The 15227-nt window shown below is 48.9% G+C and overlaps 5 protein-coding genes across 5 annotated transcripts; 1 reads left to right on the top strand and 4 right to left on the bottom strand.

Moving 5' to 3' along the window:
* Positions 1-444: 444 nt before the first annotated feature.
* Positions 445-1498, bottom strand: TRV_03972 (uncharacterized protein; the record flags this gene model as incomplete). Its single annotated transcript, XM_003021896.1, has 3 exons — positions 445-1184; positions 1237-1332; positions 1486-1498. Coding segments are annotated over 3 exons (849 nt in total), but the record flags the coding sequence as incomplete, so codon positions are not given.
* Positions 1499-2766: 1268 nt separating this feature from the next.
* TRV_03971 (uncharacterized protein) lies at positions 2767-3991 on the bottom strand (the record flags this gene model as incomplete). Its single annotated transcript, XM_003021895.1, has 2 exons — positions 2767-3251; positions 3319-3991. The coding sequence occupies 2 exons, from the start codon at positions 3989-3991 to the stop codon at positions 2767-2769; spliced, it is 1158 nt and encodes a 385-aa protein (XP_003021941.1).
* Positions 3992-4818: 827 nt separating this feature from the next.
* TRV_03970 (uncharacterized protein) lies at positions 4819-5613 on the top strand (the record flags this gene model as incomplete). The annotated part of the gene is made up of 2 exons (XM_003021894.1): positions 4819-4935; positions 4999-5613. 2 exons carry the CDS (start codon positions 4819-4821, stop codon positions 5611-5613), a joined length of 732 nt encoding a protein of 243 aa, XP_003021940.1.
* Positions 5614-8062: 2449 nt separating this feature from the next.
* TRV_03969 (ubiquitin thiolesterase (OtuB1), putative) lies at positions 8063-10021 on the bottom strand (the record flags this gene model as incomplete). The annotated part of the gene is made up of 6 exons (XM_003021893.1): positions 8063-8648; positions 8706-8980; positions 9042-9307; positions 9372-9435; positions 9498-9615; positions 9663-10021. The coding sequence occupies 6 exons, from the start codon at positions 10019-10021 to the stop codon at positions 8063-8065; spliced, it is 1668 nt and encodes a 555-aa protein (XP_003021939.1).
* Positions 10022-14458: 4437 nt separating this feature from the next.
* Positions 14459-15115, bottom strand: TRV_03968 (uncharacterized protein; the record flags this gene model as incomplete). Its single annotated transcript, XM_003021892.1, has 1 exon — positions 14459-15115. One exon carries the CDS (start codon positions 15113-15115, stop codon positions 14459-14461), a length of 657 nt encoding a protein of 218 aa, XP_003021938.1.
* Positions 15116-15227: the final 112 nt, after the last annotated feature.

Raw genomic sequence — 15227 nt, 5'->3', positions numbered from 1 at the left:
TACATAGACGAGAGAGTTGATATAGGACAGATCCGGCTTGGTAACTACTCACTCTGTATTTTTATTGGTATTAACTAGTAAGACATTTCATTTGTATAACTAATCTTCATTATGAAGTTACCACTACATAGAAGTAACATTTATATTCTATTCTGAAGACACGCTATATCTTGGTATGAAGCAGCTCTTCTTTCAAATATAAGCTAGTAGATGCATAAAATTGATCAGTGAACCTCCCTTCGTTAACGGATGCATTGCGTTCCTGCCGAGAGTCCTGGCCTCCTAAGGATTTTTGGCTTTCAGGGGATCCGTGTCGACGCAGGGGTACTTGATGGTCAGACACCAGATATCCAGATAATCGCATATGCTGGTAATCACATCGAACTAGATATACAGTGGTTAACAATAAGCCGCAGAGTATTCATCAAATGTAAGTAAACTCACCACAAAACTTCCATATATACCAACTGCAAGGCCCAGACACGCAAAGACGAAGGCAACTTGGTTCTGCCCAGAGCCTATGAAGCTCTTCTCTAATAACCCAAGTCTCGGAATCAAACCGTCGATAACACCCACGGCAAGAGGAAGGTTGAGCACGTTGTGGTATGGGAAATCAAGCTTAACAAGGTGAGCGACAATCATCTGTCCGACCGAGTAGGCGTTAAGGATACCAGTGAATAGGATGACGGGGACGAGGTGGTTTTGCAGTATTTCCGGATGCATGTATAGGTACGGTACTAGTAACGTCCATGGTAAAATTGCAGGCAACAAGCCGTAAAGCGGAGTATATTTACTGTCTTCGCCACTGTCCCTGTTACCACCAACTGCCTTCTTGGTCATATAGGCCTGTGGATCTAGTCGGCGGTCAACGATGCGTTTCTCAACAACTTTCAGAACGTTCATGATACTGGTCACGGTGCTGAAGAGTAGAACAAATCCGCCGTAGATCAACCACCAAGTAGTGAACGGGAGATTGTAAGCGGAATCCGAAAGTATTGAGAAGTGTGGGATTCCTAGAGTTGGCAGCATTGGTCGGTGCCAGAAGCTTCCCCCTCCAAGGAGAGCAGTGGTAAGGAAAACGAAGCAGAGCGACAGGATACCTTCCACAGGGCCGGAGACAATACCAAGTGTGAGGACATGGGTATGGTATTCCTCCCATGTTTGGACGTAGAACGTGAAGACCGCTGGCGTTATGTTAGACTGGTTAATTATATAGGTCGGCTGGGTACAACTCACCGCCGAAAAGAGTGAGAACAGTTGCCCAACTCTGTCCCAGGTTCACTGCACCGGCAAATATAAGGACTCCAAGGCCAGTGTTGCAAGCATCAACACCTATACAGCGGTTAGTATAAGCCTGTGTTTCCTACAACTCGGCCTAGCTTACCATGATCGAACAATTCTCCCAAAGGCCCGCTCTGTTTTGTCCGTCGACTATCGGATCAGTTAGCAAGGTACTCTGCCCTGATTGAGAATAGTATGACATACGCTTGAGTCCCATCAACAGCGTCGAAAGTCTGGTATAAGAAGAGCCCCACGGCCCAGCTGAGGTATACCCAGGGAGGACAATCCTTGTCCAGAGTAGGGTTGTACCACAGTAGAGTTAAGAAATTCACAACGACGAATGAGAAACCTGTCAGTGTGATCTATGATATTCCAGTAAGTATACCTCTAGCTTGTAGTTACTTTCATAGAGCTTGCTTACAAGATTCGGTCTGTAACATTGTCAGTATTATTTCTCATCAATTGCAACGAAGAGAAGCTATTGACTTACGCCATCGACATAGGGAAGAGATTAATAACATAGTTCGTATAAAAGGGCTTCAGAATGTATTTCGAGGTCAACGACTTATCAACAGAAGCGTATTTGTATTGTTTCAGGCCATCGAGGGCCTCCGCTCGTATATAGGTCATCTTTGGTCTTTGGGTCTCCTCGACTGTGTATTAAAAGTAATAACAGAGAAGAACAAGTAGGCAAATTTAGGCAACAGAGTCAGTAGCTATCAAAGACAACAACGGAGATGTTAAAGGGCCCGTTTCCAAGAAAAAGCCGTCGATATTATGTCCAATTTCGCAAAGGGAGGCGGGAACCGGGGGTGGTTGTGTATATGAAGACCCTTGCTCAGGGATTGCCCGAGTATATAAACAAGGTAGACGGGCTATTCTAGTCAGCCACAGCGATCAGGCGACAAAAGAAAGAAAGGAAAAGCCTAGTGAATGCACGAAAGCCACGCGCTGCTTGATTGCTTCTTCATCACTTGGCCTCTCTTTGGTCGTTCTTGAAGCGACGGAAAAAAGAAGGAAAAAAGAAGGAAAAAAAAGTGACGTTTTTTGTGTTGACCTACCAAGACCGGGATCGGCTTGGCAGGGACCGAGCGCCGGCGGGAAAGTTATCAGATCACACGATCGGGATGGACTAGAAAGACGGGAGGGCGAGGATATAACGAGGATTCTGGGCTGGTTTGATACTGATATATATTCTGAAATGAGCTTCAGTGGTGGCAAGATGCTAAGATATACATGTATTAAAAAAAAGAAGGACCCAGAACTCGGTGTACTACTATCCCAGCCATCTGCCTCTGGCTGCAGTGTTCGATGAAGGGCATAAACTCCCTCAGGATGCCTCTCGGCTTGTATGGTTTCCATCCATCTCCTTCCCGGGAAGATACCACGAATCGACGTTCATTCTTGATTCCCCTTCCTATCCATACGGAAGAGCAAATACATCATGTAGAATTTCTCTAGCAGTTTAGACAGCGAACGGCCGAATTAACCGACAGGGCTCCATGGCATTGGGATAAGAATCCTGCTCTTCATCGTCTGGATCAATGGAACAGTCTTGTGTACCGTGTCAGCCCAGCCCTCGAGTTCCCACGACTGTTCACGTCTCTTCTTTCGTTCTTCCAGGTCTGCAAATTGCCACAGATGGTGGACGGTGTTGAGGTCGCCAATCTGCACGAACCATGCACCGACTCCTTCCATGATCTGTCGTCTGGCAGCTAGACCTCGTCTCCAGTGGCTCTCCCACTCTAGAAGGTTACCCGGATGCAGGGTGTATGATCGAAGCTCGAAGACACCTCCAAGCCGGCGCGGAGGCGTAGTAGGCCAGAAGGAGAACTCTTGCATGAGAGAAGTCTTCTTACTCTTGATTAGGGACTTGAGTTTACGATCAAACTCAACGAAACCGGGTTGCTGACCAATCTCATGAAGAGATGCGTGATATCCGGTGTATCTCTGGTACTCCCAAATGTGGACTAAGACGCCAGTTAGCAATTGCAATTTTTCAAGGTGCAGGGGGCCTTAAAGGGTGGTGCTAGATACCGAAAGTGTCATTATCTCCGACTTGGGTACGCCAACTGCCGACGAGGTTGACCCTGTTCTGTTCCATCCCGGCCATCTTGGGATACCATTCACCCACCAGCCCTACATACTCGTCGACCTTGTCCGGCTTGACCTCGTGAAAGACAATCGAATGGACATATTTCCCTCGTGCCAAGACTTCGGAGAAGGACCGCTCGATATCCTTGTCTAACTGTTGACCTTCTTTAGTTCCGTAAATGAGACTGGAAAGACGGCCACGGCCCGGAGTGCTGTTATTCTCTGCCTGTTGCCGTTCTCCTACAATGCGGTGGGTTGATAGTGAGCCTAATGCCTGGCGGTCCAGAGAGGACGCAGCATCAACAACAGTGGAAGGTCCGCTCGCATTGCTCGCATCTGGAGCAGTGGGAGGGGCTTGGGCAGAGGAAGAAGAGGAGGAGGAGGAGGAAGGAGAAACAGGGGCAGAAGCATCAAGCGACTGACTGTCTTGCTCTGCTTTTCTTTTCCGAGCAGCTTCTAGATTATCACGGAACTCCTTCTGACGGGTGTTAAACGATGAGGCATTGTCTGGGGTAATGTCTCGGATGGAAGGGGCACGCAACCGGGTACATGAGGTGCTGAACGGACGAAGAAGAGAGGGAGAGGTGCCGGATCGAAGCAGACGCGACGCCAACATGATGACAGGACGACACGCGAGCGAAGATGGCGGTTCGTGAGAGGTAGAAGAGGAACCGGACAGGCAGAGTGTTGTTTCGAGCTGGAGCTTGAGATGGAGCGGTTGCGGGACAGGTACAAGAACGAAAGGTGGACAACTGAAGGTCTCCGCAGATGTGTTTCGAGAAAAGGGCTGAGGGAAAGTGAAGAAGTCGAAAGGGAAGCAAGGCTTTGAAATTGCACGCAGCTGTATGGAAAGAGGGGAAGCTAGCTCAGGTTCAGGCTCAGGCTCAGGGCAAGGTGGTCGGTCAGGCAGGGATAAGTAACTATGTATACGGGGAGCATGCAGCAAGCCGCTCGACCGATAAGAGCGTACAGACAAAGGGAAGGCACAGCTCCCTGGAAAGACAAAGGAAAGACAGTGGATTGGCCCTCAGATAGCTGTCGGAACGCGCGAGAAAAACCGCAGAAGACGGGGATGCGAAGTGGATGGAGTTGAAGTTGACGTTGGAAGTTGACGAAGTTTGCCGAAGTTGAAAAAGAAAACAAGAAAAGAGGAAAAACAAAGTAGAGTCACGTGATAAAAAGCGGGAGGACCCCAGACGCTAGTCCTTTTTAGGCTAGACTGGTGGTTACGTCATAGGAACTCGGAAAATATGTTATTCCGTTTAAGCTTAGTCAGCAGCCGGGATCGTCCACTCGTGGGCGCAGCAAAAGTAATAATAATAAATAATACCTATCAAACAAGGCGGCGCAAGTTTAATACAGCAACAAACAGCGGAAAAGACACTGTTAGAGACAGACAGTCAAGAGGTTGATGGAAGCTGTTTTGTGTATCCTGACAGCAAGATGACGAGCCTACAGCACCCCCCGTTGAGCTATGAGGCCTCGGCCACCACCACGCACCCTCACTTCGCTACATGCCTGCCGCAGGAAGTGGTCTCTTGCCTCAAGAACTCTCGATTCGTAAGTTCTCCCACGCGACCATATGGACGGGGGACAGGAAAGATAACTAACAGTGTATGCTAGCTACATCTTGCAACATGCGATGGACTCAATCCTCACATCTCCCTTATGAGCTACACCTTTCTCCCCTCCACGCCATTCAACCCCACCCCGACTATTATCATGACCACCAACCCCTCATCCAAGAAGACACTCAATCTCCGCTCGAATCCACGGGTCTCCCTCCTGGTACATGACTGGGTTTCTCACAGACCTCCCACCCGGACCCGAGATGCCGGACGGGAAGGGTCTCCGCCTCCCGCAGCCACGCAGTCCAGTCTTGCCACCTTACTTCTAAACCTCAACACTAGTGCCATGAGCAGTATCAGCACCACCATAATCGGGGAAGCCCGAGTCCTTGATGTAGGCAGTGAGGAAGAGAAGTGGTGTAGAGAACGCCACTTGGAGAGCAATACGTTTATTGCGGACGAAGGGGGAATTGGCGTCTTTAGTAGCAGTGGCCAGGCGCAGCAGGGAAGCACAGGAGAACAGGAACGGCGGCCATCTATTATGGATGACGATGTCAATGTCGTCGTCGTAGCCGTCAAGGAAGGCAGGATTGCGGATTTAAAAGGTGGGGTGAGAGATTGGGCTGTTGTGACAGAAGGGCAGATGAATGGAGTAGCTCCAGGTAGCTAAACTACCTCTAAATTTCTCTAGGTCAGCGCCATAGCTCCTGAACTAGTTACAAGCTAAGTTTACCAGATGATTCTTATATTCTCCTCCCTACTGCCCTTCTTACTACGATGAAAATGACAAAAAGTGCCTTCTACCTAGTAGCCTTGCTATGTAAAGCCCTATCGTCCAATCATGAGAATAACCATGACGCAACGGCCGACAACAGAGCCAAAATCTCTCGAATTAATGAGGTATCTCAATCCCACCGGCTTAAAGGAGGGGACAGTCAAGGGTCTTCCCGTTAGTGCTGATCTATGAACTCACATTGTCAGAGAAAGAGAACCGGACATGAACCGTCCAAATGCTTATCTATTCTTATTTAACATTCCATGCTTATATTCCTACCGGCAGCCGGCTCACGGCAAAGAGAGAAACTAACGGAGTCACGCTAAGTCTTGTTCGCAGATGTTATCGCACAACCACTCCCTTCCGGCTCGTCTGCGGAGCATCCGGTGAAGCGTTATTAGCCCCTCTCTAAAGACCCCCAATGTCACGCGATTCGTAGAGCGAACCTTACTACGGCCGGACAGCCGGCTTTATATACACTTACACTACCTAATACAAGGCAGTTCCATGAGGGCCCCCGTTCAAAGAAGGATTCGCCTTGCTTGACATACTACCGCCGTAGGCGGCATCAGATCCCTGTTTCCTTTCGCAGCAGTTCTCTATGCAGAGCACCGTTAGCGCTATAACTATAGCATGTGCAAGGATCTTGCAATTCTGAAACTTTTTCCATGCTCTCGAGGAATAGGGGGTTGGCGAGGCGGAAGTTACTCGATTACGGAGATGACTAAGTTAAGTGCGGGTTGGACTTGGTAAATGGGCTAGCCCCCATAATGGCCGCATACGGTTGAAGGTGACACAGGGCCAGAATATATCCTCCATCCATTTCGAGACCGGATGAAAGAAAATTGGCTGTCGTTCAATTGAACCTCCGATATCACACAAAACTTGGCGCATCATCTCCGACGCTTGGCTTTGCTTGGCTGCTCCCTAACTGAAGAGCCGTTGGAAGAGTTTACTATATACAAGCAACGATATAGGGGGAGTCAAAGCGTCGTCTCATGGGATATAAGTTATGATCTCAGAAGTTAGATTTGAGCTCCTGATCTTCATTATATTTTAGCTATCATTAGCTACATTCCGAGACATCCTGGAGAGTAAAAGCTGGTTTGGAGCTAGTTATTATTACTACATGAGCTTGCTGCATGGCGTGCGTCAAGCGTTGGTGGGGAGCTCACTGGCAGTTCTCTCTTTCACAAACAAGCTAAGCAAGGGGTTAAAAGTGGAATTGGAATTCGAGCGCTCACTGGGCGTGGAAATGCCCCAGGCCCGTCACGAGAGGTATCCATGCAGTGAAAAGCGGAGATGGCGAAGAGTTGCAGAGTATAGCGTGCGATAACTAAAGTAGTTGCATATGTAGCTACTGCGCGTATGTACTAAAGTATGATGTTAAAGGAGCTGGAACCGGAATCTCTGGTTTAAGGGGCTGATAGACCCGTTTCAACCGTTGCAAGGGAGAAAAATTGACCTGTCATAATCAGCGTCAGTCGCTTGAAAGGATAACTAATTAAGCATGGTTGTGATTCCTTGCTACATATACGAAGGCGCGCACTCAGCGCCAGAGTAATGGCCTTGGGACGACAGGGACCCAGAACAGCGAAAAAACTGTCTCTCAGTGCATGTCAACTTCATCTCCAAGCTAGGCCCGAGAATACACCAATTCGTTCGCTACCAAAGGATGCAGTCAGTATAAAAGCTAGATTTAAAGTTTACGGGAAGGCCCGCCCGCCATAGTGGGGCCGTAATAATGCTTAGTCAGCGTGGCTTTTTCCACAAGAGTTCTTTTTCGCGATGCTAATTCTCGAAAAGCGTCGGGTGGGTGGAGGGAGGAGGCTGTTTTACAATGGTCGGAGCGCGGTCAGATGTCATAAGTGGATATATTTCGTTTTTTAGCAGTTAATAATATGGGTGTATAGAGAAATGAAAAAGTGAGGCAACGATGCGAGGATGGCTCTAACTAGCTCTCCTGCCAAGGACGAAACGAAGTGAAATGGAAACGGAACGGCGGTTCGTGGGCTGCACCATGTCGGCGAATAATAAGAGACCGGCGAGAAAGGGGATATAGAAATATAACACGAAACAGGGTACATAAGAGATTTCTAACAGGAAACATGGAAAGAGACGGAACGTACAAGGAACTGGGGAAGCATGTAACAACGGTTTCACTTTAAAAGGGGATCGATCATGTGGGCGGGGGAATAATGAACCGAAATACCACGATATAATCCGGCAATCTTGGCTGAAAGGGGGAATAATAATAAAACAAGGAAAACCGAGGTAAAACTCGATAAGAAAAGCGAAATGACTATCTTGAAGGGAAAAACCGAAACGTATCGCTTTGTGATGGTTACTCGGAGGAGGATCCGGAACGGCTAGAGGGTTTCTTTTCTCGTTTGTAGATCTCGCTGGGGTCCCATTGGGAAGGCTGAAACTCAGCATTGAGGAAGTGTGCTTGGTTGAAATGCGAGCTTAAGGAACGTAAGCAAGTAGACAAGTACCCGATTGATTTGGATACGTACTTTCTGAATGGAATGGTCAATGGCAGACAGTTCATGTCTGGGTCAACAAGCGGGTTCATTCGGATAAGTAGCTCAGAGGACCTATCCTCTGGTGGAGGAGGAGGGGAGCGGAGAGGGAGGTTGATGGTTGCAACTCTAGGCGGGGCGGGTTCAGGGAGAGGTATTGTGTGATGGGGTATCATATTTTCTGGAGGATTGATGGGATAGGAGTACTCGTACGGAGACGGAGCTGGAGCTGGGTGCGGAGGAGAATCTGCCGGGTCTAGAGGGAGACTGGGAACGGCCATTAAGACTGGGTTAAGGTCAAAGTTGAGGGAGTTAGGATACCAAGGAGAGAAGTCGCAGGTCATGGAGTACTGGTAATTTACGGGAGTCGGCGACTGGGCCGTGCCATAAAGAAGATCATAATGGCCACTAATCCATAATATTAGTCGGGAGATCTTAAACCTGGTAGATATGTGGAGGACTTACGGCCTGTACAGGAGTTTGATAACCCCCAGGGAATCAGTGCGTTGTGGCGTAAGTTGATGTGCATTCACTTCGTCACCCTGACTGCGATCAAGGTAGAGAATCTGAACATCAAAACCAGACGCTGCGATGACTCCGTCAACCAAGGCCTGGAGACCGATTTCGTCAATCTCGGTTCTCACGGTATCGACTGTTCTCGAGCAGTATTGCTCTATCGGCATGGGCAGGAAAGCTTCGTATCTCTCCCGGTTGAGCTGCATCCAAGCGCTCGTCATCAACTGGAGGAAAGTTAGCACAACCATAAATGTGTAGATATAGAGCAAAAGTTAAGAAACCAACCCTAAAGTGCGTGATGATTGCGTTTGAGTTCCACTCGTTGTTGAAGGCGTCAACAATGAAAGTCTCGTCCTGGTTGTTGTTCGCAATCTGTTCAGCCACGCTTTTCAAGAGCTCCTCTGTAGCATCAACAAAAATCTCGTACAGATGCTCTTGCTGGCCCACAGCATCGAACATGGCGTTGAAGCTCTTGATACGGGCTAGCTCTTGAGCGATTTTGGCCTGATCACGCAAAGCAAACAGGCTTTCAAAATAGCCAAAGGCCACAGCTACAAGACAGATTAATTAGCGTTTTGTGGTTCCCAGCAGTTGAACCGGACGAGTGAGTCAAACCTCTCCATCCACAATTGCCATCTCCCTTCATGATACGATAGTGGGAGTGTGTCTGTGCCAGAGACTATTACTTGCCGTCAGTTAAACTGCTTGGCTTCAATGACTTCAATGAGGGAGGGGAATTACCGCTGTCTTCGCGACATAGATGGGGTCAGCCTGCGCATACTCCTGGCTCAGCGCAACGCTGGCTTGCTTGATGCCGACGAGAGGGCCCTTCAACAAGGCGTTAGCATGTCCGTAACAACTATAGGAATAAACGCCGGGTCACCCACCTGCAGATCCGGCTCGTACTCGTTGGAGAGCTTCTGGAACTCGGCCATCTCGTCCGGTGCTAAGTTGGCCATGATGGGCTGGTGGTGGGCCAGATACTCGCTACACGGCGGCTGGTAGACCCGGGACAGGAGCAGGTCCGGGCGGCACTGGTGGATGGCGCTGTAGCCGTCGCTGAAGCTGTCGTTGAAGCCGGAGCCGGAGCTGAAGCTGTGCTGGTGGTGCAGCTGGAGCTGGTGCTGGAGGTGCTGCTGGTGGAGGTGAGGTTGATAGTGGAAGGGCATCGGCACTTCTCGCGCTGTGGGGAAAAAAGAGTAAACATTGGCTCGCTCGGCCTCCATCATCATCTTCACGGCCTGAGGGAAGACAAGGCCCCCCATGCGCACGGCAACTTCGCAACGACAAGTAACGAGGAAAAAGGGGGAGAGGCCGTCTGGTCTGCGCGTTCTTCTAGTCTTTTATTTTCTCTTCCTTCTCTCTGGCTGGCAGCAGGATCGCTCGAGACACACTCTGGGCCAGCGAGTTTTCCGTCGTGACAGCGCGGGGATCAGGTCAAGCAAGGCGCGGACAAGGACAAGGGCACAAAGGACACTCGACAGTGAGGAACTGCAGTACAAGGAAGACTCTGGTAGACGGAGACAGACACTGATTCGAGCACCAGGGCCGGCACCCAAGGGTGATTTATAGACTTGAACAGACGCTACGGACGGGGATTGGGTTTCTGGCCATGTAACTATGCAGCATATGGGACGATGATCGGGAAATGAACCAAACAGCTGAGCCTGCTTACGACACGATGCTGTAACCCGCTAGTTAACGAAAAGAAACGCATAATGCTCTATACAAGAGGGCCCGGGAAACAAAAAGCAAAAGAAATAAGCCAGGGACACAAAAAGTTATAGCCGATTTAGCGGGTTGGGGCATAGAAACTAGAACACCAAGCAGCAGCACGAAAAAAAAAAAAAAAGAAAGAACTGAAAAAAAAAAAGGAGGAGGAGGAGAAGGAGGGAGAGAGAGACACTGCTGCTAGTAGTGCTGGCGGAGCGTTAGGCGGGTGGGGAGTCTGGCAGGGCCTCGCAGCAGGTCAAAGGAGCCGGCGTCGATTGACAAACAGACGGGGGGAGACATGACACAGGGCCAACGAGACGAATTCCAGAACATACAGGCCCGCCGGAGTTGCGATGAATCTACGGCGCCACGGTATCAATCATGTCTACAGAGTACATCTCTGCCGCTTCTGCAGGCCTACACGGGTACCAGCAGACGACTCGCTGTGTGACACGGCCTGGCAGGCGAGGATCCAAAAAGAAAGTTACCAGGAAAGAGTGACAACTGACATACACACACAGAGAGAGAGAGATGGCAGACTCGCACACTCACACACACTCACACACACACGCAGATACTCCGTACATTCTTTTTTTACGGGGAGGATCCTCTTGTTTTGATTGATCAATGGAAGTCTGCATAAATTCCTGCAAGGGAGCAAGCAGGCGGGCAACGGACTTGGGGCCCCTGTCTTCCGGTAGCCAGCACCAAGGGCCTTTTTTTGGTTTCTTTTTCCTTTTCTTCTCCTTTTCCTCTTGCTTGTCTGTCACACCGAGTGACTGCAGCCCAAGTTGATGGACCGAGAAGGAGGAAGAGAGAGGGAGTTGACTGTAATGAGTGATGGGAGACAGAGCTGGCCAGTATCAGTGAGAGCATGCTCCTTGAACGTGGGGGTTATAGTTATAGGGAAGGGCCGTCATATATTCTGCGTATATGACTTTTGATAACTAATTACGTTAGCCAGCCAATCGTCCGATGCACATTTATAGAATCTTGCTGGAATAATGGGGCCTTGCAACCCCGTCGACAAGGGTACAGCTGTCTTCCCCCCTCCGGTACTGAGGAACCGGTCTCAGGCCTGACCAGATAAGATTTCTCAAGACTCCCAGCGACCAGCACTCTAGCCACCAATGACCCCCGGCGCAGGTTGATATCATTTGTCAAACCTCTCCTTGGCACAGGACCTCTTTTCCTGCCACTTTTTCTTTTTTCACTCTCTCTTGCAGACATCAATAATAGTAATAGTGCTATTATTACTATACAAACACAACGAAGCATCCTGCCTGCTGCATGAAATGCCAATACTCCTCGGGCGTTCCCAGCCCAAATCGCATTCGTTACCTACTTATGGGTGTACCGTCATCACATCGGTGCAGGAGTATCCCGCATATCAACTTACAGGATCATCCCCTCCTTTTTTCCCCCATGCCGGGCCATTACAGGATATTCTGTCCTGTGACATGCGTCAAGGACGAGGAGCTAGCTGTCCAAAGACAGAAGCTTTTCTACAATCATAGTGTCTAGAAGGGAAAAAAAGTGGGAAAAAAAAACTCTTTTCTCCACAGCCCGTTGTCTCCAGGAACTCCTGCTAGTTCCCTAGTGGCACTGTTTTTGGCAAATAATACCTTGTTGCTGATCCGATGATGGAGATTGCATATTTTATCGGCATTGCGCATCATCTTCCATCTTCAAGCTAGCTTAATACGAGGCAATAAGTGGCTCTATTCTGGGGTTGCACAAGAGCTCGAGTACGAACGGGCAAGCATACTGTGCCGGTGTTGGTCCTGATGCATATTCCCAACCTCCGCCTTATCGGGATGATGAGCCGACTGCTATTAAAATTGCGGAGTAGTGTCCATTGAAGCTATAGCCGATGGCGGCCAAGCCTTGACCGCCATGTTGCAGCTCATAAATCAAAAAAGAAAAAGCTGCTACACAGGTAGCCGGTGTCAGAGTACGGGAATTAGGACCCATCAGGGGAGCAGGAACTTGCAAGATACCTTCTTCAGCTCTGCACGCACTAGCGGATTGGGAAACTGAGGGTCCCGTTCTTTAGCGTTGATACCATTGCTCACAAACACGAAATGCTGAAACTGCCAGTCATTGAAGAATCTGACCTGGAGAATCGTTCCTGGCCGTATAGGAGGGAGAATAAAACGAATGGGAAAAAGAAAAAGAGCCTCATGGGAAATACCTGTTGGTCAAAGGCTTGGTTTCATCATACATGGAGTATGACTCAGGGGATTAGCTTTTGCTGTCCGAGCTATACCCGGCTGCATGTCTAGTTTGCGGGTGTGTTACAGGGCCAGTCCTAGTCTTCATATTCCTAAAAAAGATACAGGGAATAGCAATGACGTCTGGAGAATAGCTGTGCCACGAAAAATGGATGCAATGGAAAAAATCAAATATTGCATGTACGAAGGTGTTGCCCTGGAGTCACACAAGACAAATTCCCCATCATGACCAGCGGAATTTTCCTATACATTATGCATGCATGCACAAGCGTGTACCTCAAATTCTGATTATATCGGACAATATAATCGTCATTGAGCTTATACGAATATCCAACCGGACCGATCGCCTTCAGTTGTGCGACCATCCTCTTGAAGCGGATAATGGTTTGTACCAAGTGAATGCGCCCCGGTATCCATGAAGTCTTCTCTCCATGTTTTGGTAGTTGGTTGAGGAACGTCACATCTTACAATGGAATGGTTTTCGGCGCCCCTCGTGCTGGACCTGTACCTTACTTACTCCAGGAGGTATGACCCAGCCCCATTTCGGAACTTTGGTACTCCGTATTCTATCCATTGCAAAGCGGCAGCTAACCGATGAGCTGCTAAATTGTTTCACTCTCTTCGTTGGCGCTAAAGGCGGGCGCACCGGTGCTCCGCACATTGATATCGAAGTTTATTTAACCCGTCAAGGACAGCAGATAAAAGAAACGAAGAGGAGAGACTAGAAAAGGACAAAATAAGGTGAAAAAGCAAAATACCTCTCTGCTGCGTATCAGAGTAGCACAGCAGATAGAAAAATCAGTGGATACAAATGCAAGTACCCTAGGATAAAAAGGGGGTTGAATGGGTATTATCAGAGGTATCGGATGTACCTCTTTCCTTCGCCTCATTGTCTCTCTTCCTGACCGTCATTCAGATGGCACGCATTGGTGGGATACATACGGCCGCCCCATAGACGATGCATGTAAGGGGAAAAAATGGATTATGGCTCTTTCCCCAATTCGGATAGTTAAGGTTCTAAACGATTGATCATGTATGGATGTACATGTCATGTTTGAACATACCGGGTCGGATATTGGTATGTTGGTTAGGGCCGTTTGCTGGAATGTCCACGGGTACTAGCAGCATGCATGCATGCCACGACAGCGACTTGACGGGTACGTACATGAGTGGCGTTGAACCACCGCCTGTTTTTGAATATTTTTCGCCCCTTCTTACCGAGTATATGGCTATTGTACCTTGACCTCCGGCTGCTTGTGCGCCGTATATCATTAGCCGTCCGGGTACGTACCTCGTTTAACTTGCAGGTACATACACATTTCTACGTACATACGTACATGCATGCCGTTCGTTTGCTTTCTCCAGAGAGCCAACGGGCGCCGCCAGGGTCGTGCAGCTAGCAGTATGATTAGGGCCAGCTGCGCGTAAGCGAGTATGGGATGGTGGGTATATCGTTCAATCTGTCCCGACCCGAAGACGGGTCGGTATCTGGTACAAATGCCAAAGCTATCAGAAAAACTAATACATCCTTTCATTAGACATTACATTCAATATGTACACGCATCCTTCAGCTCCCCTGACAACATAGGTGTGAGGATGGCTTCTCTGGCTTCCTGCAAGGCGTGTCATCCAGCACTCGCCCGTCTGTCGTGTATATTCCACAACATCTCCTTCTTCCCCGCCCATTAAATTGGATTGTGCACTGTTCCTTGGTCATCAGGACGATGGACATGTCGAATCAGTAGGCCAGAAAATTCACGCCTTCATTTCGATATCACCGTCACTTGAGGTCCCGTCCACCGCCTTCTTGCCCAACCTCCAGTGATGGACTGCGGCACAGGAGGATCCGAAGTAAGCCAGGTATAGCAGTGTGATCAGGTATCCAGTCACCTGTCGAGCCCAGAATAAGCCGTACCATGCAGCTGGGAATTTCTGCTCGACGCAGGCATCGATCAACGGAGCAAGGACGGAGAAAGACACCCACAACCCCATGAAGCAGAACGATAGCACCAGGGCAGCGATGGGATGTAGTAGATTCCTGGCATACAGCCATAGCTGAATTGGAACATGAAATGTCTCAATCGCAATGGGAATAAACAGCCATATTATTTGTCCTCTAAGGCAGAAGTTCATGGTTAGTTTCCTATTCACTTTGTAACTAAGGAGCCGGGCAGCTAGAAATACTAACGGGTCGCAGTCTTCCAGCGTATCTTTCCATCGAATTGGGGGATAATCATCACGAGAGCTTGCGTTCTTCTCATAAACAGCAGAGAAAATGCTGGCAGCAATTACGAAGACCCAGAGAAGACCGCATAACGCTGCTATCGGTACGAGGAACCATTTCCCTACGTTCAAGGCTCTGAGATATCCGCACGGTCGCTGCTGGAGGCTGGGGATTTTCGACTCCGCCATGTTCAAGGGTTTATTATATTATATCAGGAAGAAGTTATGATATTGCCCGTCTTCATGCAATAATCTTACCATCTGGAAAGCGGGCCGCTAAGCTGATATATATATCTCATCG

This window comes from Trichophyton verrucosum (genome assembly GCF_000151505.1).
Source record: "Trichophyton verrucosum HKI 0517 chromosome Unknown contig00318_1.f1.exp, whole genome shotgun sequence".
In the NCBI taxonomy this organism is placed as follows: domain Eukaryota; kingdom Fungi; phylum Ascomycota; class Eurotiomycetes; order Onygenales; family Arthrodermataceae; genus Trichophyton; species Trichophyton verrucosum.
This window is presented reverse-complemented; position numbering and strand designations above follow the sequence as displayed.